Source organism: Galendromus occidentalis, unplaced genomic scaffold, assembly GCF_000255335.2.
Source record: "Galendromus occidentalis unplaced genomic scaffold, Mocc_1.1 scf7180000077527, whole genome shotgun sequence".
Taxonomy (NCBI): Eukaryota; Metazoa; Arthropoda; class Arachnida; order Mesostigmata; family Phytoseiidae; genus Galendromus; species Galendromus occidentalis.
The window spans coordinates 1,234,232-1,255,493 of record NW_003805515.1 but is presented as its reverse complement, the minus strand read 5'-3'; the positions used below and the strand labels follow the sequence as shown (position 1 = coordinate 1,255,493).

Genomic DNA, 21,262 nt, shown 5'->3' with positions numbered 1-21,262 from the left:
CGACTTCCAGATAGTGCGGTTCTCGGAGATTCTATTCCTCGTGGTCATTCGGGAATCGCTGTGAGCTCGAGGGAAGCTGTCTACCCAGCGAAGCTGTGGCCTTGTGGGGCGGGTATCGCTTGCACAAAGACCTTATCAACCATATCGTTCCTCGTAGTCTCATATTCAAGATGGAGCGCGGGAACGCTGAATTTTGAGCATGAAATCCCTGCAATGATCTTGCTACACCTGGAAGTCGTGCTTCCGCCATGAAATGAGCTTGAAGACAATCGACGATGCATGATCCCGCAATGGATTTTCTGTTCAAGACTCGACCGATAGAATCGAAACCTCGCTCTGAGGGACAAGTCTCCAACAAGACACTTATCCAAGAAAGAAGTGTCCTGGCGATTGAGCTCAGGAGACACGCGAACCGTCAGTAAGCAGGGCGTAACCGGATCGCGGACACTGAAGAAGAAAGTTCCCGTACCGCGGAACTCAAAAATGATTCGATGAGTCGTTTGCATGACTTGGCACGTCATCTCCCAATCAGAGTCCCGACGCCTGTGAGATCGGCAGGAGCCTTCTTCAAACAACAAAACGTTCTGACATGGCGGATGAGCCAAATCGGCCACGTCGCGCTCCCTCAAGTGAACGAGTGCTCCCCGAGTCCAACGGGACGTCGCCGGAGACCATGGGGTACATTCCAATATTTAGTTTCTCTGAACAGATGACTGTTGTCAGTTGCAGAGGCTTTCCATACGACATCAGCAGAAGCATATCGATGCTGTGGGAGAAAAATGAAAAATTGCGAACAAGGAAGGCTCTCCAAGATAAATAGCAGTCGCCAGAGCGCATAAAAAGTAACCGAATCCATGAAAACATTCCGCTGGCGGGCCTCCAAGGTCACCTCGTGTGGGTAGCTGAGGAGAACGGGTACGATTGTTCCGGTGTTCAGGGAGCTGGCGGGAAGGATTCCCAGACCCTGACGCGTTCGATGAATTCGGAAGACGGTGAGAGGGTTGGAGAACTTTTCGGAATAATTATTTTGAATCGCTTTTTTCTAACGCTACAGATGCGACTACTCGTCGTGGTAGCAACGGCATCGGCGTGTATGGCCCTCTCTTGGGCGCAGGCGTCGAAAGGTCTCAATAACACCGAAGATTGTGATTCATCCGAGGAAGAGAGCGATGAGGACGCCCTACGGAGACACGAAATTGCAAGAGCACAAGCCAGAGCAGCGGCTCAGGCCCGGATGGTGGCTCTCGGTGAGTGCCCGAGTAATAATTTCTTCTGAGGCAAACTGAGTCGGCCGCGCAGAAAAGCGGCTCACCATGAGCTTCTTCCCAATCCGTCAGAAGCCTGCGCCGTGCCCAATCCTCGCACGCTGCAGGAATTGAAGCGGGATAGAGGCTCAGCGTTTCAGTTAGTACGAAGCGGAAAAAAAATCCAAGAGAGATTTCCCGCGGAATCCTCGAAGGAGTACTTTGATTACAGGCTTGAGACCGGCGAAGACTTTGCCTAAGAAAGTCGATGATGTAGAGAAACAGGCTCAGACCAGAGTGCGACACAAGGTCATACTTCCCGGCGCGCGAGCGCAAAATGAAGATGATCGGCTAAACATCATACCGGTGAAGGATTATTTGGTGAGTGCTTCAACTTTGACGGCCTTCGTCGTACTCTCAGAAAGGATGCAAGATTGTCTCGCCGCAGTTGGAGCGGGGAGAGGGAGGAAAATCCCCGTTCGTTTGAAATCGATCCTGGAAAGCTCACAGGTGCTTTCCAGTAGCTCCTGCTTTGGTGAAGCGAGTCTGAAATCTTTGCTGTCAACCCATAACGAGCGCACAGTGTATCCAGCCAGCCGTCAAGTCCGTGATGATTGCGCGACGTCCCGCTATGGAACGAACAAATGGAATGATTCGTTCGGTAGCTCCCACTCAGCTGCTTTTGGAACTTGCCTGCAAAGCTCAGTGTCAACTCCACTCCACTTGAAGCTTTCTCTTCTGTGTCGTTCCGCATAATTGCTGCCGCCGTTGGGGTTCCGCGCGTCCCCCGATGATGGCAGAGCTCCATCTGCACATGGGGAAACTGTGGAGAACCCTCGCGAGAAACGAATGACACGAGCATTCATTTCATTGTCAAAAGAATTTTGACGGGTGGTAGGGGCAGGCTGGTTGGGGGAATTTTCACCTTCGGAAATCGATTCAGGTTTTGGAACTCGGAAACCTCTGCGGCGGTCTCGTTGAATGCCCCAGAGAATCTCCCGCTGGGAATGTTGCGTGGGGAACTAGGTCAGCGCATGGCCACTGGCCACTGATTTTATTCTCACAAAAAATTATTCGCCCCGAGCTCGATGGGCGCCCAGAGATCCGAGTTCCACAACTCAGAGGTTTCAAGAAACTACTTCAACCTGAGGGGAGGAGTCTGTGGGCTTCTATTGGCTTGCGCGGAAGTAGATGCTGTCATCAGAGACGATCGCTTCCCGTCGAGTTCCACGGATTCAATGTCAATGCCTTTGATTGACTCTCAGTCGGCCCCATCTAGGATGCCCGAGCTCTTATCGCTTATGCTGACTGAAGCAGTCAGACAGCGATCCGCGCGAACTCACATCCTCAATCCCCCAAAAGCTCACAGTGGTTGACAGTGATTTGTCGCGCGAGCGGATTGTGCTTACCCACGTTGACAATGAACGTGACAGCTAAGCAAGTAAGGGGAGCTTAGTGGCACGCGGGTTAAACACGAGTGTGTGAGCCCTTAGAGAGCGAGCTAGACTTGGAACGAATGAGGAGGGAAGACTAAGACCCTTTCTGAGAACTGTTCGGAAATGCCAGCTCACTCTCCCTCCCAACGGCTTCCACCGAGGATCTGCACGGGGTCGCCGTCCAGTCGCTTCGCGCTTTCAGGACATCGCGAGGTTGGTTCTTTCGTGAAGACGGCTGCCCGATTGGATCAAAGCGAGCTCTGATGGCTATCTGAGTGCTTCATTGGCACCAACGAGGCCCAAGGGCAGCGTGCTTGTCCAGTCCGAGAGACGTGGACCTGAGGAGTCCAGCCGAATGCACCAGGAGTGCCTCGGATCTCCTATCGCCATCCTTGAGACATGCCTGTCTTTGATACGAGAGGCAAAGTGCTTTCCGACATGGTTCTACGTCCATCAAGCGTCACTGCTCCGCCTCCTATGAGGGAACATGCCGGGAGCTGTGTCGGGTAGCGGTAGGATTCACTTTCGACGAGAGAAACGTCGGAATCGTGATCGTTCTTTAATCGAGATCCGGGGTGATTCATTAGCAACGATCGAACCATGGCTAATAATTAATTTCTCCCTCCAACGACCACGCGATGACTCGAATCGCGTGACAGTATGTAGTCAGGGCTGTCTCTGTTCAGCATTCGAAGAGAAACGTCGACAGCGACTCTTTCTGTGCTTGACCCGTAGGCTCGATGACAAAAGGAGTCGCTCGACTGCTGAAAAGACTTTTTCGTCCCCGGGAGCGGGAAACTTCGAGGAGCGTACTTCGCGAAGCGAGCGAGAGACCTTCTCTGGACTGGAATGGAGATTCGATGACGAGTCTCGATTCCTGGCGGTCGTCGAGGATATCGTTCCAGAAACGGCAGATGGACGGGATATTCCGTTTTTCAATTCTGTTTTGAATTCCTCGATCTCGGGATCTCGACCCGCGGCCGGTGAGAGGCCGAGGCGTTCTGCTTCGAAATCAGGCGCGGGATTCCATGGATTACCGAAGAGATTGCTCGGAAAGAGAGAGGAGGGACTCTTCATTTTCCGTTTCGCGACGTAATCAAGCCCGAGGGTTCTCGTCCAGGGGGAGACATGACAAGGGAAGAACCCGCTGTCTCCGATAAGAGAGATTCATGGTCTCTCCTCATTCGGTCCGGCAACAGGAGAGCCCCCTGTTCTCAACTCATTTTCGGGAGTTGAGTGGGCGCCCCCGCTGGAGCCCAGGAAGAGACTGAAGGAAATTACAAGGCCCGGAGGAGCTCACCAAGGAACCACTTCCCCACGTACTAGGTCTTCTGCTCTATCACCGACCTCGATGACCGTGCCCTTAATTTATCCCGCGACGGATCATCGGCGAGACGATCGAGGTAGACGGAGAAAATGTGCGATTGATTTGCTCTTCGACTCACTCAGTGATCCTCAAATCGAGCAGAAGCGGAAATAAGAAGCGACGTCTGATCGACTGGAGATTCTCGTCGCAGAGCGAGGTGCGGGACTTCAGGACATCAGAATGAATTCACTATTTGAGTCGAAGAGACGATCCGGGAGGTTTCCTCGCCACAGGGGAGTGTTAGAACTCCGTGTGCTTGAAACTGCGTGGAGAAAGCAAAGCAAACCGTCGACCTTGAGCATTCTGAGTGATTTGCCGGTGGAAATCAACTTTAAATGCGAGTTACTGGATCTAGTCGAGAGCTCCTCTGTGAGCTGTTTGGAACAGTCTGAAACGTGCGCCTCGTCATCGTTACCTTCCCCTCTCTGAAGTTTCTTCCCGCGGACACATAACCCCAGCGGAAACATCAGGGAACACGCGGGAGCTCTCATGGGTCTCCATGTAATAGCTCTCCCGTGAAACGGTCATTCTCTTAGGGTAGAACATGGTGGTTCCCGAGTGCGGCTACGCCGCAGGGTTTCCAAACAAGCGCAAGCACGTGTCGTGCGGTGGAACACCGCTTGCCCAAGGGATGTCCGTCTGTGTATTGGAGGGAAGGTCAACCACACGAGGAGGAGTCTAAAAATTTGACTTGCAAACTCAACACGATGCGCGACCAGAAGAGAAGGAGGAGATGAAGAGGTTCCGGAGGCGGACGAAAGCGAGCAGTATACGGAATATTTCGAATGTTCTCTCTGCAAACACTTCCCATATTCTTTCCTGAGCTCCGTATTCTATTGGATTCCAGACCCGCGAGAAACGTCAAGAGGACGAAGAGGAAGAGGACGAACTCACGAGTAAGTAACTCAATCACCAGAGAGGGAGGACAAGCAAGTCGGAACGCATCTCCGGGAATACTGCGACGAACACGAATGTCAACTCTAAGCCCTTGTCCCACAGAGCTTTTGCTACTCCGGCCTTGCCGGGGACGATTTCGGTTCGGGTCGAAAATTGGTAAAATGCGGAATCCTCCTCATCCGAATAACCTTGAGTCCATTGTTGCAGAGCTCATTGAGAAGCCGGAACCGTGCGATTTCGGTACCGGCGAAGAGCCGCGAACATGTGGCTGGGCGAACACACCGAACGTGACCGCGGCGCGCAGTATACCGTGGGTGATCTCCAGAGGAGACGATGCTCTGTACAAAGGAGGTCCGCGAACTGACCATACCGAAAACAACGGCGCAGGTGGGTTATAGAGCAGGGATAACGCGACGCAAACTGTCCTTCTGTATCTCTTTTGTTCTCTCTAAGCTCCTGTCTCTCAAATGCTCGCTGAACCCACGTACCGAAACCGGCAGAATCCCACTACAATGTTCCCAAATGCTGCCGACCTAGTTCCTGTTGAGAAACGCTCGACGGAGGAAAAATGGCTTCGGATATCGCAGGAAGTGGACGACTTCCTTGATAACAGTTTTAATGAAAGTCTCCACGAGCCCATCGAACCATCAATGAGTTGGAAATTTTGAGCGTAATTGCCAAGTTTCTCGTCGGGCCCCCGGCCGCTGGGCCCCCGAGAGAGAATATTTGGAACGCGCCCATGAAGCGGATCCATCGCAAACAGACGGTGGGCGACCGCGCGACATGGAAGAATTGAAGAATCCGATATTTTCCACCGTTAGGGAAATTCACCCCAGGCTAGTCCCGCTTTCTTTCCGAGCCCCTACCATTGTTCTGCAAAGAAAGCGGAATCGAGAGTCGAAATCGGATTGCCTACTGGCACACGACTCCGTAAGTCTACGTGCCGATAATCCCTCCGGCTTTCTTTCGCTAACAATGGAGTCTTCCGAACTTCCGGAGACAGGATCAAAGTTTTTATCGAAGCCGACGTCGCTTTCACTTTCAAACGTAACTCCTCGCCGACCTCCCTCCGACGATTCCTCGAGACTACGCATACGTATGTATACGTTTGATTTTCTTTATCTCTTGTGCGACCCGGTCGAAAAGGGAGACAGAGCGACAATTCTTGCGCGTCGCTGCGCACAAAAAAATATTCAACGACACCCTGCTAGAGTTTCCAGGGACGGCGGCTCAAGAGCACTTGCGGCTCCTTGTTCTCTTGCACGACGAGCCCTCCGGAAATAGGGCACGGTGGTTCCGGAGTTCGATTCTGATCCATGATAAGCTGCACGCACTACGAGGTCGAGTCATACGGCCGACGAACCCATTGTTGTGTTTTTTGGAGATCCGAATCCCGAGGGAGCGGCCGTCAGGCCGAGGCGAATCGAAACTCGACCCCGACAAGCCATCAAGTGCTCGGTTTCATAACATCAATTCAAAGAGATTAACGGTCCGCTACGACAATAGGAACTGTTGTTATGCAAAACGTGTAGAAATCGTTTTTCCCCCTGTTGTCGTATCACTGCTCGAAGTTTCAACAGCCAGCTCTGCGAAGCGGCAGAGGCTATTGAAAAGTGAAGGTGGACGTGTCTGTCTGGACGGACTTTCAAGCCATGTTCGCGATCAACGCAAAACTGTTATGGCACGAGTTTCGGTGCGTCACAAAGTGTTTCCGCCGGATGCGGTCCAACGCTTGAGTTGGAAGTTTAATTGGAGAAGACGCGACTTGTTTTTCATGATCCTCGTCCGACAGAGGCGACAGTGGCCGCCGGAGCAGCAGCTGGGGCCGTCCCGGCTGTTGTCTTCCAGTTCGAAGTTTCTTTAATACCGCAGACAGGCAGCGGCGAGCGGACCGCATTGAATCGCCCGAATCTCTGGTAGTCCGCGCAGAATCGAGGGGGTCTTCGCTTCCCAACCGAGGCCGACACGTCGATGCCCTATTTCTAGGGATCCTCGCCTATTTGATTGAAATGCGGCGATCGGCTTCAAATTCCAATTCGTTCGATGGGAATTTTCATACATATGATCTTCCCTGTAAGGCTAGTATGCCGTCAATCTCTGCCGGGGAGGGAGGGGGGCGAACCGCGGCTGGTTGTATCACATGGAAGAGTCGGTGATTTCCCGAAAAGACCGCTCATCCATTTCCGACACGGATGTGCAGTACCAGAAGTCAATCCGAGATCCGAACGGACGGATGTTCTGGTCTTCAGGCGAGAGCACGCGGGGGAGCTTTGTTGGCCTAAAATAATTCGGTATTTTATAAGCGACTGTTGCCGCTCAAGTTATAGATTTTTCGTATTTTCATTTTATGACTTGGCCTCTCCTTCTCTCCTTTCGGCGGAGGTTTTATACGCGAGATTGAAGTACGGCTAGCCTTAGAGAACTGCTTTATAGATTGTATAATAATAGCAATAATAGCGTACGACACCCAGATGAGCGCTCATGTTCATTGTCGGTTTCAAGCCGTCCTCGACGTCTGTCGTTGGAGCATCATATCTCCATTCGAGGTCGTGAGATTTCTGAAAGCCGAGATTTGCGCAGGCGAATATAACGACTGCATCTTACGTGAGATAATGAATCGGAGAGCAAAGGACGGCTAGGCGACAAGGTGGGCTGAATCAGCCTCCGCTACGTCAACAGGCTGAGTGTTTCCGAAGCATTAGTGAATAATGAATCAATTCCTTACACCACTGCAGGTGGCTACATCTACTTCGAGACCTCGAGGGAGCCTCCTAGACAACCACCGATTCTGCTCGGCGGAACTACGTCAACCGAATCCAACAACATCGACGTGGGGAGCGCCGGACAGGGCGGAAATCAACATCACGTTATCTCATATCCTGAGCCAGCGAATGATTTCGAGTCGGCTGTGCTTGCGACAAGAAATATTTCTGCAACAGGCCCGCAGGTACGCTTTGTCCTGGAAATAGTTACGCAATCAGGACTCCGCTGCTGAATATTCAGAGCGCTGCACTAGCCAGAGCTCTGATTGCAAAATACGCTGCCGTTAGCAAGACAAGGAGGTAGGGTCGTAAAAACTCTGAACATTACCGAGCCGAGGAGTGGGCGGAGCGGTAAATTATAGGTTTGGGAGACGAAGCTCGATCGTTGCACAAATAACGAAGAACCCACGTCGCTTGCGACGATGGAGGAGCAGAAGTTTCGCCCGCTGAACTCGTTCTCGACGCTCAAAATCTTGTACCATCCAGCACCAAGTTTCTCCAGCCGAGTGGGAATTTGATAAAGTAATTATCGATCTGAAAGTTTCAAAACTCTGATTTCAGGGATTCTGCATCTCGTTTTTCTACGCTGTCGAGGGGCTCAGTGTGGACAGACTACGAGTTGTGATCATGGACGTCAACACCTTCGAGAATATCACTGTGTGGGAAAGTGACGACAACTTCGACGGAAAATGGCAGAAAGGCGAAGTTGCGTACACGTACGGTTGGCCTCATCAGGTGAGCAGATTCCCGAGGTGGAGATTCGCGAGTTTCTACCCACGATCTCCCTCCGAGCTTCCGCGAAAGGCTCCGTCGAACCTTGGGGCGAGAGTCGGACCAGAGTTGCTCGTCTGAGCATTCAAGGAACCGAGTCTCCGGTAAGAGCGGATTGTTGACTTCGGATGTCTCGTGTTTCCCGAGGACCAGCCGATCCGGGAATCACGAGCCCCTCTCGAGAGTCTGCTCTCCGCAGCTTGGAACCCTCCCGTCGGCATTCCCGGGAATGTTCCTGAAAGAAATAGGAACCGTCCGAGCATGGTTTAATGCGAAAGTTCCACGAGGCTCCCCGAACGGGAGAGCCGATCCAGAATATTCCACGTGCGAACTGCGATGATGGGGTCTGCAGGCCTTGCCGTGGTGCTCAATTATTTGCGAGCACGCCGTGCGTGCGGGCATTCATATATCGGTTAAGCTACCCTAGACGCTGACGTGGGGCCTGCGCCGATCTGAGTGAATGAAATTCATGGTTAGCTGGAAAAAAATCCCGTCTCGCGTGGGTATCATCCATCCATACATCGGCACCTCATGGAGGACTCCACTAAAAGCGTGTCGAAATTATTCATCACTCGGACACCGAGCACGCGGCGGGCTTATCCAATTCGCGTGTCGAGCTTCACGTTCGCTCCGCTTTTTTCTCTTCCGTCGCACTTACGATGACACAGAGAAATCGTCTTTGATTCTGAAGGAGACGTTTCGGGTCTGTTTTTGGGATCTAGATTATTGAATCGAGGATCACTTCTTCTCGAGACGATAATCTGCGGCGCGATACCGGAGCGGCCACAAAGTTCCGAGGTCCTCGGTCCCGAAGGAAAACTCAAAAACTTCACTGCCGGTATAAAGTCTGCGACCGGATACTGGAGGTCGTACCGAAACCATGAGCTGAAGCCGCGAAATCTCGTAATGAGATCCTAGGCGCTTCCGCTGCCCGTTAGTCAGCTCGCTAGTGAGGCTCCCGCCTTCATCTCAAGAGCACGTGTCTCCGTTCCATAATGAATGATTGCCAATCATTATCCTGCGGACGAATAACGAGAAGAGAGAGAGGAGGCATCACTCGTTGCCCGAGCGTCTTCACGCTGGAATCAATTTTTTTTCACGCCGTGAACGGCCTTCCTTGACCTCGACTGCCGGAGAGGGAGACTGTCGTCGTCCTCGACTTTGTACGAGATTGAAGGGAGTTTGTACCGACCGGCGGCGGCAGCGGCGCGGCGGTAAAATAGTTCGAATTACCGAAATTGCAACGAACCGAACCCAGTTCGCCGGGGAGGGCCCCTAGATGTCTCTCGTAGAGTTCTACGCTAACTAGACACAGCCCGCTGTGGAATTCCGAGCCAACAATCCCAGTTAGCGGAGATATTTCTGGCGGGTCCATCTCCTTTGTCGCACCCGGATTTTCTCGGCTGAGCCCGATGAGGAATTCGACTTGATATCGGCAAGCGGATACGAGCCCTCATTAGAGCGCAGTGCTGACTCCGCTGAGTCGGTCCTCGAGAACAGAGTCGGAGGAACTCTCGCTTCCCGGCTCAGCGTCCTTCGGCGGTCATGAATTTTCGAATCGATGCGCAGCGATGTGTAGTTCGGATCCAGGAGCTTGCGGCGATCGTGTTGAGTCAGAGCGAAAGTTCTTCCGTTTCGGTCGCAGAACGTGAAGGTGTCAAAATTCGCTCCCTCGAACAAAGTAGCAACCTCCTGATCGAAAGGAACGGAACTGAGGTAGATGAGCTGCGCCAACGGACATCCCGGGCGCGGTTTTCCTCGGTCGCCGATTCGGATCGCATCCGAATCCGGACGTGCTTTCCGACCACGAATCTCCCCCGTCGACTCGTGTGCAATCCTGGCTATCGACAGCTTCTAGAATTTCTTTACCTCCAGCAAACATCGAGCGAGACGTGATTCTGAATCGAGTGCGCGTCGAGAGGATCCTGTCTCGAGCGTTGATGTTATGCGTTCAAAGTCCACACGCACGCTCAGCTCAGATTGTCCGCCGAGCGTGGATACCCTCCGTCTAATCAGGAAGTGTGCGAACGAGGAGCTGGACGAGCAGCCCGCCTTCTCTCAGCCTCGTCAACCCGCGTCGCTAACTCCAACCCAGGAACATTTGGATTCCTGCGGCAACTCGGAGGTTTCCGCGCCCGTCTGAGCGAGGATGGGTGTTCAGCCGGCGGTTCGGTCGACGAGCTTGTCATCTACGGACATCTGCATCCTGATGATGTCCGCTCCGTATACTGTGGGGTGTCACATGGATTTCTACCCACACCGATATGGTCGATTTGCGAAGCGGATACTTCTCTCGGGGAAATTTTCGCCGGAGTCTGTATGGCGAACGATCCGGCGGTGACAATAGACGGCGCCAGCATGATGCTGACCGAGAGCTAAGTTCACAAGTTACTGACGATATGTCAACCTCGACTCCAAAGGACGAGTTTCGCAGTTTAAGTTCGGCCAGCAGTAAGGCTCGATTCTGCACATTCGACTTCGAAAACTTCCGAAAACTCCACTTGCGAAACTAAGAATTGAAAGAACAAATCGATCTGGGCTATCCTTGGACTCGGCGTCATGGGGGGGGGCACGTTTTGCGCACCTGATATTCGAAAATTGCATCGGGGCAGCTCAGAGAGGCCTTGGCGGAGTTCCAGGCGGAGGACGCCAACAAATTCCTGGCTCTTCGAAGTCTCTGCAAGAAGAATAATTGCGCTCGTCGGGAAAATCGACTCTTTTCCCGAAGTTGGGATTAACCTGGGAAGCATTATCAGAAGAAACTCCGCGAGGCTGGGAAGAGGGATAGAATTCAGTCTAGTCGGAAGAGCGCCGCAACTGGCGGTATTTTCGCAGCGGTGAGGCTCTCTTTGGGTGTCCCTCAGTTGTTGCCTTAATAGGGTCGAGAATTCATGAGGCAATATTAATCCGGGATTCCTGCACTTTCTCATGCCGATCTTCTTGTCGTCGCTAAGCGGGACCCTGGCGGAACGGACTGTCTTGCGCGTCCTGTATGAATCATATCATTATACGCTAGCCTCGGAAGCCAAGAGAAACCCGACCAGCCCGGGAGCTGAACTCTGAGGGAGGTCGACCGATGGCGAGGGAACATATGTCTGCAGAGATCGGAACGAGCGCGGTCAGCGAGACATACGAAACCATAATTGAACCGGAGACTTCCTCCAAAGTGTATCGAACGTTGTCGCAATCTTCAGCGTCTCTTTTTGCTCTCACTTAGCCACGATGCGATTTTTTCGTTCTTCGCTAGATGGAAGGAAAAGGCGGAGAGCGATCCGTCGCGTCGTCATTTCAATAACGTGCTCTCGCTCCTCTCTTTGCGTAGGTTTGGTTCGAAGGGATTCCGAAAAGGACCGGAGATTCAACGCGTCGCTTCAGAGGTTTTATCGCTCTCGACGATATCGTATTCGACCGGATGGGCGAAGCCGGAGACAATTGTCTCGGCCATTGTACGTTCGAAGGAGGTTTTTGTGGATGGACTAATGCAGACACGGGTATGACTTCACTCTGTTCTCCAATATTGTCTTCCCGAACGGAGCAGTGAGCTGCGAATTTTTATGATACGGCTTCCTATCGGAGTTTTGAAAAAAAAACGCTGTCATCGTAGGAGACGACTTCAACTGGGATCAAGGACGGGGCTCGCAGAGCTTCCTCACAGGACCCCAGAGAGATTATTCCTCGTTTGGTAAAGATGAGAGGACCGGTGGCTACATCTACATCGATTCGGCTTATCCTCGGCGACCTCAAGATAAGGCGCAACTCATAAGTCCTACGCTCAAAGCTACAGGTAAATTATAACCCAAGAGACTCTAATTCATTTCGTAGGTTGGGATTTCCCATTTCTTTTTCTCCTCCAACCAAACCTGGAGAGCCTGTTGATCTGCTCGAGTCGGCGGAATGATTCCTTGGGAACTCTGCCAAATACCTCAGAAGACTTCGCGTTCGCTCGGGAATTCCGAGTTTCCCGGCGGAGTCCGAACGCGCCGAATGTACGTCGATCGGATATCCCGAGCGAAGCGTGCCGTAGAGTGCTCATGAAACTGTCCACAGAACGGACTGAAAGGCGACGTGCGAGAAATTGCAACCTGGTGACGGAGCTGCGGCTCTGCTCGGAATCACTCCTCTTCACATGAAGGCGGTGTCGCAATATGACTCCGCCATGTGTTCGCGGAACACGAACCGCGAATCCCATCGGAGCGCTCCCTGGTCATATCTGCTGAATACCGCATCATCTGTCAGCTCGGGAGCTGGACAGCACGTTGACTGCATGAGAACTCCACGAGAGCAGCTCTCACTTCAGTGAGGACTACGGGATGTACGCGAGAATACAGCGCACTTCGTGCGATCGAACCCATTCGCTTCGGAGTAGGCCAAGTGAGCGGGTTTCTCGGCGGAGAATCCACCACAAGTTTCCTTCCCCACTGACGAGGAATATGTATGAGAACAGGACCAGATTGCTCCGTACCTCCGGAATGCTCAACGGGACCGCGGAGAAACTCTCCGGAAGGACCGGTCGGAGGATGCAATGCGGACCTGAAGGGAAAGTTGCGTGTTCCCAGGAGGGGAGGTCCGAAAATCCGAATTGGAACACAACCTTGCGGAACCAGCCCTCCGGCGAACATTCCTGAGTTTCCACGGAATCATATCATGCTATTGCGAGAGGCTCGTGTTTCATACGTCTCGAGCCGAACATCATCCTGCGAACCTACTCTCGCCAATTTGAATTTTCCCCGATCACCCGATGCGCGCCGCCGTCTACCTTCCACTTTCAACGGGGCACGAAAAAACATGTAACTTCCCCGAATCGGGCTCTTTAGGATCAAAACTCGGATTTTGACTGTGCGGGAACCCAGAGATACTTGCAGCCAAGCTCGCGTCACCACCATGAGCGGATCCTGCGTCGAGAAAGGGTCGGAGCATACGACCGCCCGCCATATCGTTCCCGTAAATCCTTCATCCTAGCAATTTCTCGGCAAGAAATAGTTCAGGAGAGAAATAGGAGAGTTTCCATTTCAGAAGAAGGGTCGCGTCTGGTGTTTGTTCAACGCTTTTGAATTTCAGGAGCAAACAACCCAATTTGCATGAAATTCGCCACCCACATGTTCGGCAATGGAATCGGAACGCTCAGAGTGCTTTCGCGCAAAGAAGGAACCGATGAGCCACCGAAGACACTCTGGGAAATGTCCGGCGAAGCTACCAATCAGTGGTAAGTAGACGTTGCAAAGGTTCCTCCTCCTTCGCTTCTCCTGAACAGCTCTTGCTCCAAGTTGGCGTGCGAGCCCTGCTTGCGGTCGAGCAGAGAATTGCCGCGCAGGCATGCAACTCCGAGAGGTTGCAGGTTCCACGGGGATCCTGCCGTGGAAATTGTCCCGGGATAAGTATGTTTATGAATCATTCCCACAGCGCGAGCTCGGCCAGGGAATTATTCCGAAGATTGGTAGGGACGACGTGGGCTCGCCCAAGAGTGCTACAGAAAATATTTACGTGGTATTGATTGCCAAGAGATTGAATAAAGTCTGTACCCGGACATTAGAGACGGTGGTGTCACAAAAATGCGGATCCCGACTCCGAAAGTACACGGTGGATTCGCTCAGACGAAGACCCTCTTCGAAAGGGTCTGTTGCTCACGAGTTCCGAGTTCCCTCCGAAGGCGCCATTATAGCAAGGCTGAGCGAACCTTTTGTCGTCGAAAGTCCGAAGGCATGTCAAACACCTTCCACCAGCATCCGGTGGCTGCATAAAAAGGGTCGTGCGGCGGTTCCGAACCCCTGATTCCTTCAATGAATAGAGCACATTCCCGAAGCTCACAGGTGATCGGACATCAATGTCCGGTCTAAGCTCCTCACAAGCCGAGAACGCTAACATCGGATTCGTTTCCAGGTATCTCGCCCAGGTGCAAGTAGCTTCTATAGAGCCCATTCAGCTCGTCCTTGAGGCTACGGTCGGTGCGAACTCCTTAGGGAACATCGGGATCGACAATATCTCGTTCCGTCCAGGAACGTGTCCAAGTGAGCAATTCTCTGGAACAATCTTATACCGTGGCAGTATTGTATTGTATTATTATTGTATCCTTCATGATTTTTATTCCGGGGACGATTCGACCTCTGGGGAAGCTAATGCGGCTGAACTATCTCGGCCGAAGTCGCACACCGCCTATATACATGAATGTGCGTCGCTTCGCGCCTTTGCATCTTGTCGGAGACGACTCGGCCGATCGCGGTTTTCGCTTGACGTCCCTCAATCGCGCAGCTCTGGAAGGACTTTGCGGAGAGCGAGATCGATATCCGGTACAGAAATCTCGGAAATCTTCAAATGTCAGTGCACAGGAAGACGCATCCGCACAGCCACGATTCCAAAAGCGGCGGATTGAGATTCGTATCGATCATCGTCTGCAAATGCATGACGATAGTGTTCCCGACGCGCCAAGCTCCTCCATTGCTCGGTTCTCCATTGGATTAGTTCGCTTCGCGAGTCGGCCGGCATCTTTGTTCACTCAGTCACCGGGGGTCGGCGGGAGCTTGCTTCCCGCGTTCGCTACAAGAAAGCGCGCGGAACGAATCAGAAATCAAAATCGAATTCCAGAGCAAGACCGACTGAGCAAACTTTCCAGCGCGAATAGGAGCGCCGAACCGAGAATTCGTTCGTGCCGGTGTCGGACCGGGTAAAGCGCCGCGCGGTCTCGCTCTATACAGACGGAATTCTCCAAGCGCGGATTCTCTTTTTTCCGACGGGTGTACGACGCCAGACACCTGAAGGTTTCCAGTTCCATGATTCTCCTCCTGTATCGAAGTCTCGAATGTTCGGTGCAAGGGAGGATGCCACAGAGTGAGATCGGCGCACTGTTCGAATGCACGAAGACTTGGCAACAACGGGGACTCGTTCGCGTGAGAGAGAATATACAGAGAGGTAATACATACAAACGGGCGTCGGCGAAGTGCATCTCTGTATTGTGGTCACTGTAGCGGATCTATCCTGCGCAGGACGGTCTGACGGCTTCTAGTCACAATGACCAAGTACTCCTGAGGGGATCGTCTTATCAATCCGCCGGACTTTCCTGGAGAAAGAGCTTCTTTCTCAAGGGTTTGCTGCACTCGTGCGGTCCATAAAGCTCCACAGACCCCGGAAACAAGTTAATCTTCATAGGCTGCTGCCCACACAGCACGCGATAGCGCGTCGTCTGCCGCAGCGGTATCAGGCGACACGCGCACGTCCTGATCAGACGGAAGAGGGCTCTAACCTTTTGATTGGGGTAACGAGAAACCGAACATGCTGCGGGATGATGGAACCGGAGTCGTCGGATGAACACTCGGGAGGAACTCGACACCGAGGAACACGAGCGTCGATCAAACTTGTAATCGGACGCCAAGGAAATGGAATTCAAGGAAAGCTCACCTGTCTCTCGCGACAACGGAGTCACAAACAGCCCCGTTCGGAAAATTATCAAGCGGATGGCTGCGAGAGCGAAGTTCGGTCTGTTGTTGAAATATCGGAAGTAGACATGTCCGTACCGAAAGATTTGGCAACTCACGTATCGCTCGGACGGAGCAGATGGGCGTCGTCGTCCTAGCTCGTACTTATTTTCTTCAGTGGCGTGTGCCAACAGATATGTGTTGTGCAGTCGTCATGTTTCGTATGATCCGCTTGCCTCGGTTCCTCGAATGTTCTCCGCACATCCTCGCCGCTCGTCTCAGGACCCAGATGCACTGGAATCGATCGGAGGGATTTTCCAGGAGACGCGTCTGGAAAAGATGATTCGAGCCGACGAATCTCGCAGGCTTCAAGCCCGACGTACGATGAGCAGTTCGTTTTGAGCACAGACGTCGGCAGTATCGGAGCAATCGAGGGAAGAAACGAGTCGTAGGAGATTGAGTCGGCGCCATTCCAAAACAATTGAGCTGGATAAGACCCCCGCCTCCATCTCGTTTCCGAATGATTGAATGTCCTGTAGAGGATAGGTTTCTCCTCGCTATAAATATCTTTATGCAAGATCCTCCCATCAAGGGAATTCCTTGGAAATCTCTTCCATAATTTCCCGATTGGCAGGAAGGGTTCCGGCTCAGCCGAAGGCAACGGAAAGCCCAACCGAATACATAGTGGGAAAGTTCCGAGGGAAGAGTTCGTGTTCTCATCCATACAGTGACGATGTGAGATTTGGAACAACAGCGTCGGGTTTATTCAGTCAGTGAATCAGACAAGCGGCGTCCTGGCGGGCATCCGAGGCAGGCCTGGAATCGCGGGCATAGTCCGGGGCTTCGGCGTCGGCTTCCCGAGAATCGAAGCGATCGCTGCACCCTTGGAAGGTTCGCCGATGGGTCTGAGGGTGTTCGCCTCCAGTCCAGCAGGGTTCGGAATTTCGAAGGTGGCGCCTACGGATGGAAAAAGCTCTCTGTCAAAACACCAGTGTTCGATTCTGGGACGACGCAGTGGGCTTTCCGATCCGCTGAACCGCACCGAGTACGACCAGACACCACGTCGAACTCGGAAAGCAAAAATGATCAGCCGTACAGAATTTCTTGGAGCCACGATCACGGATCGTGGCGCCGTCGCCAACTCGCGCAGGCCGAGTCACGGCTGCTGCGCCATCAATAATTGCGAATGTGAATAGCGAAACACCGGACGAAGAGCTCACTCACCACTCAGACTCCCTGCTAGGAACAAACAGCACACGAAAATTGAAATAGCCTTGTTCATTTTGGACACGCGCGAAGAACTCGTTCGTGTTACGCGTAAAGGACCTAATGGAGTGCTTCAAGACAAACGGCTCCTTATACGCCATAGCAGAGGACTGTAAATATTTACGACCTGCTTCGGCGCCTTGTACGAGCGACGCTGCGCTAATACATCGAATCTTCATCTGTTTGCTCTTCCCTTAGTACTTTTCCTCCTCCGTTCCTCACTGATTGGCGTAGGCACGCTGTCGAAACACTCGTCCCTTCAGAACAGCGGGCGGTGAGAGGACGCAATTTCGAATAAAACTCATATGACTCTTACTCGTGTTTCAGTATCCCCGCAAACGGCGGCTCGCAACTCCGGGGACTGCAATTTCGAGGAAGATACATGCGGCTGGGTCAATCCCCATCCCGCGGACGGCTTCGACGACTTCGATTGGGCCCGCCAGTACAGCTACGGTCTCAATGGGCCGTCGATAGACCATACTCGGAAGCGTGCGGACGGTAAAATCCTCTGCTTGTTCCGAAAAGGCATTTCATAATAATCCAATTAGACTCTCTTCTTGGGAGCGACCTCAGGACCCCATCATAATTTAGGAGCAGACGAAAATATCTGCCATGCTATCTCGCTGAATTGATCCGCGACAGAGCGCACCATTGGCTGCCGCCGATTCCGAGCTCCCATCGATTCCCTTCCAGGATACTTCATGAACCTGATGAGCAATACAGCCCTGCCAGCCCGAGGTGGCTCGAAGGCATGGCTCATATCGCCCAAGTTCTCAACGGACGCCGCGCCGCGTTGCATGGCATTCTACTACTACATGTACGAGCGTACGATAGACCCCTCGGGTCCGGCACTGGGTTCTCTACGAGTCCACGTTCTCCACCATCCGCTCGATGGGCCGAAAAAGCCTCTGACAACCGTCTGGAGGCTGAACAATCATCAAGGTCATCGTTGGCTGATGGCAAGGTATGACGACTTGAATTCGTCTCTGCGTTATCTGCCGACTCAGCAGTCCATCTCCTAAACCCTTATCGGAACCACGATAATCCAGTCACGCTGTCGCCGCGACCGGCTTTGTTTTTTTTTTATCTCAAGCTCGCGTTGTCGGCGATTCGTTGCCGCGTTTAGAGAACACTGTCATAATTATTTAAGGTCTCCATAATGTGTAATGACGTCACAGTGACGTCATCGAATCTCAAACATTAGATCATCGGTTCCGGGAGATGGCTTTGCCACGTAAAACCGAATCTCGGATATTTTCCTGGCGAAATCGATAGCTCTTCGCCTGCGTTCGTCGAATTCTGCTCGATGAGGGCCATCGCGACGGAAGAGATTGTTCCTGCCATTGGACAGCCGGATATATGTACTTACATACATCGAGACGTTGCTCCGCGCGGATCGGGATGAATTCCCCTCAACGAATCTTTGATGAGTGTCCTCGTTTGCATTGCAGGTCCCCGATCCGAATGCCGGATGGCATGCCGATCTCGGATCCCTATCAGATTATCATTGAAGGCATCTGGGGCCACGGACGTGTGGGCTATGTGGCAATAGACGATATCAGCTTCTTCGACGGAGATTGCACAAGTGAGCGTACTCATATACGTGCCTGAGCTGGTGGAAGCCGATGGCGGAAACTTTTCCACCATCTCGTGGGCGACGCATCGCTGCATAAGAGCTCGCTGAATCTTCGAGAATCTACCGATCACGTATCGACTCGACTGCCTTATGGAATTCCTCGTCGTTTTCTCAAGCGATATCGTTCCATACCTTGCAGCGTTCCCGGAAAAAGCGGCCGCCGTACCTGGGGAATGCTCGTTCGAACGGGATATGTGCGGATGGACGAACGCGACTGGTATCCTGAGCAAGGAGCAGCAAGCAGCGCAGGCGCTACAACTTTCGAAACAAATTGTTCAGATCAGACCCTTGAACCTTATCGGTCGAGGTGGAATCTCCCCGAGAGCTTCACTCACGTGGAGGCTCGCCTCGTCCGTTTCGAGGCCTGCCAACCTCCAAGATCATACTTACAGGGCTCCGAGTGAGTTTCTTTCTGCCGCGCCTCCAGACCATAGATTATAGCTCCCGAGCCCAGTCACGGTCGAGGGAACATCCGCAAGGATCGGGTTCAGTTTCCGAGGGGAAAATTGAATCTTTCCCCGCCCGCTCCCAACTATGCACCTCAAACTTTGTTTCTTGGAAAAATTATTCTCGAAGCCTTGCGCCGAATTTTTTTCAAGTTTTTCCGAAGTTTCCCTTCCTTCTAATTTATTTCGGATCGACGGATACCTTTGATGTGCGTCCTAGGATCCCGCTCTGCTCTCTCGAGCGAGGTCTCAACTCCGGTTTTTCGTGCCTCTATGTCGGAGAAAAGACTCTTTCTGAAGCCAGGTTTGCTCGTCGGACCGTGCGCTGTATGTTAATATCTTGACTCCTTACAAAAGACACAAAGCGCAGTCGTGAAGGCTTTTCTCCGGCCCGCGTGTATGTAATCGTGGCTTCTATGAAAGCAACCGTCGGCGTCGTCGTTGGTACGAGTCGCAGAAGCCGCCGGACTCGAAACTCTCCTCTCGTTTCGCATTCCTTTTTCAATCGCGACCCCATGCTCGAACGTGACACGCGAAAACACACAAAGCCCCAACATACGCGTCTGTTGTTACCGAGACGAGTCTTTGATGCGGCACGTTCAAATGAACTAAAACTTATCACCAACATTCCGGAGAGGACACAGAAGCCTCTCGGATTGGCGTTAAACGTCACGTACGACATGCTCGATTTCAAAAGGGAGTGCGACTCTGCTGATTACACGGCATCGCCCGGAGACTCGCAGTCGGTTCGCCGCATTTCCGCTAACCGTGGCCGTGGCAAGGACCGTCGCGCGACGAGCGCATTCTAGAGACACGATCTAGTTGAACTCGCGATTGATAACTTTGTTCGGAGTTTGCGACGGCCTGGGTGTCTGTGAGCGGCCAAAGAAGCTACAATTTTTTCCCTCCAGCCGGATACATTTTCTTCGATATTTTCAATCAGAACGCGGTCCAAAATCCGATTCTGCGTTCGACCGTGGTCCAAGCCGTAGATTCGGAACCTGATCGATGCGTATCGTTCTGGTTCGCGCCTTTCGGACGGGGAGAATCATCCACACTGACTCTATACAGGTACGGTCTCCAAGTCGCGAATCCCATCTCGCGGCTCACTCCTGGATTCTTTCCCATCATGAAAAATATTCCGGGATGGAGGAACTTGGTGAATACTGGATTGATCGATCGATTGATTTATTGATTTTGTCTCGCAATCTTTCAGAATCGAGCCTGAGATCACGGAAGAAGATACTAGGATGATACTCTGGAAATTCATCAGCAGACGTTCAGACACACAACGACCCGATTGGAGATATGGACAAGTGAAGATTCCTGCTGATAAACCATTCAGGGTATGTTTGTGAGTCCTCGGTCGGAGCGATCGATGAGTTTGGAGAAAATTCATCGATCGCATACCGAGGGATTCCCCACGCCATGCCGCATCTAACACACGCAGTGATCGGATCCGATCGTATCGCACCTCGATGCTGTGGAGGGGGTCAGGCGGATCATACCACCCTGGCGGCGACAGAATGTTCGTCCCGGGATCGAACATGAAGTCTGGTTGGGTCCGCGTTTTTCCATTTCCCTCCCCTGCTTATCGTCTTTCCGATTTCCAGATTCAATTCGAAGGCGAGGCGAATGACGGTGGTTTCGCTCTCGATGACATTACGTTTTACAACGGTGACTGCGAAACGAGACCGAGCAACGCGGTTGTTGCTCCGCCCGAGCCCATATGAGAACCTGGGGCTGAATTGCGAACTGGGACACCGAACTCAAACATTCGAAAAATTGCTCGTGATGGTCGATGCTCATCAATCATTGTACTCTATGGAAACATTTTCTGTACATACTCACTGTTGGATATCGTTGGTTTTTTACAATACAGGGAGGAACTCCCATTTGTCCCATCATTTCGGGCGCGTCCTTCACCGTCATTTGTCATGAGTAATTTAGGGAATAGCATCTCTGGTCATCTGGACTGCTCTGACGCGTTGTTCGTGGTTCCGGCTAACGGCATTCCAGCACGCTGAAACTC

At 52.4% G+C, this 21,262-nt stretch overlaps 1 protein-coding gene and 1 long non-coding RNA gene across 2 annotated transcripts; one reads left to right on the top strand and one right to left on the bottom strand.

The window, feature by feature from the left end:
• The first annotated feature begins 1,054 nt into the window (after positions 1 to 1,054).
• LOC100898379 (MAM and LDL-receptor class A domain-containing protein 1) lies at positions 1,055 to 21,140 on the top strand. Its single transcript, XM_029112782.1, has 17 exons — positions 1,055 to 1,247; positions 1,477 to 1,625; positions 4,894 to 4,942; positions 5,151 to 5,330; positions 7,679 to 7,890; positions 8,267 to 8,440; positions 11,799 to 11,967; positions 12,081 to 12,260; positions 13,535 to 13,679; positions 14,354 to 14,481; positions 17,476 to 17,646; positions 17,842 to 18,112; positions 18,600 to 18,733; positions 18,924 to 19,184; positions 20,142 to 20,301; positions 20,447 to 20,576; positions 20,844 to 21,140. Exons 1-17 carry the CDS (start codon positions 1,055 to 1,057, stop codon positions 20,961 to 20,963), a joined length of 2,826 nt encoding a protein of 941 aa, XP_028968615.1. The 3' UTR covers positions 20,964 to 21,140.
• Positions 16,632 to 17,234, bottom strand: LOC100898806 (uncharacterized). The gene is made up of 2 exons (XR_145689.2): positions 17,107 to 17,234; positions 16,632 to 16,839 (listed from the first exon to the last, which is right to left on the bottom strand). It is a non-coding gene; the product is annotated as an uncharacterized LOC100898806 (long non-coding RNA).
• Positions 21,141 to 21,262: the final 122 nt, after the last annotated feature.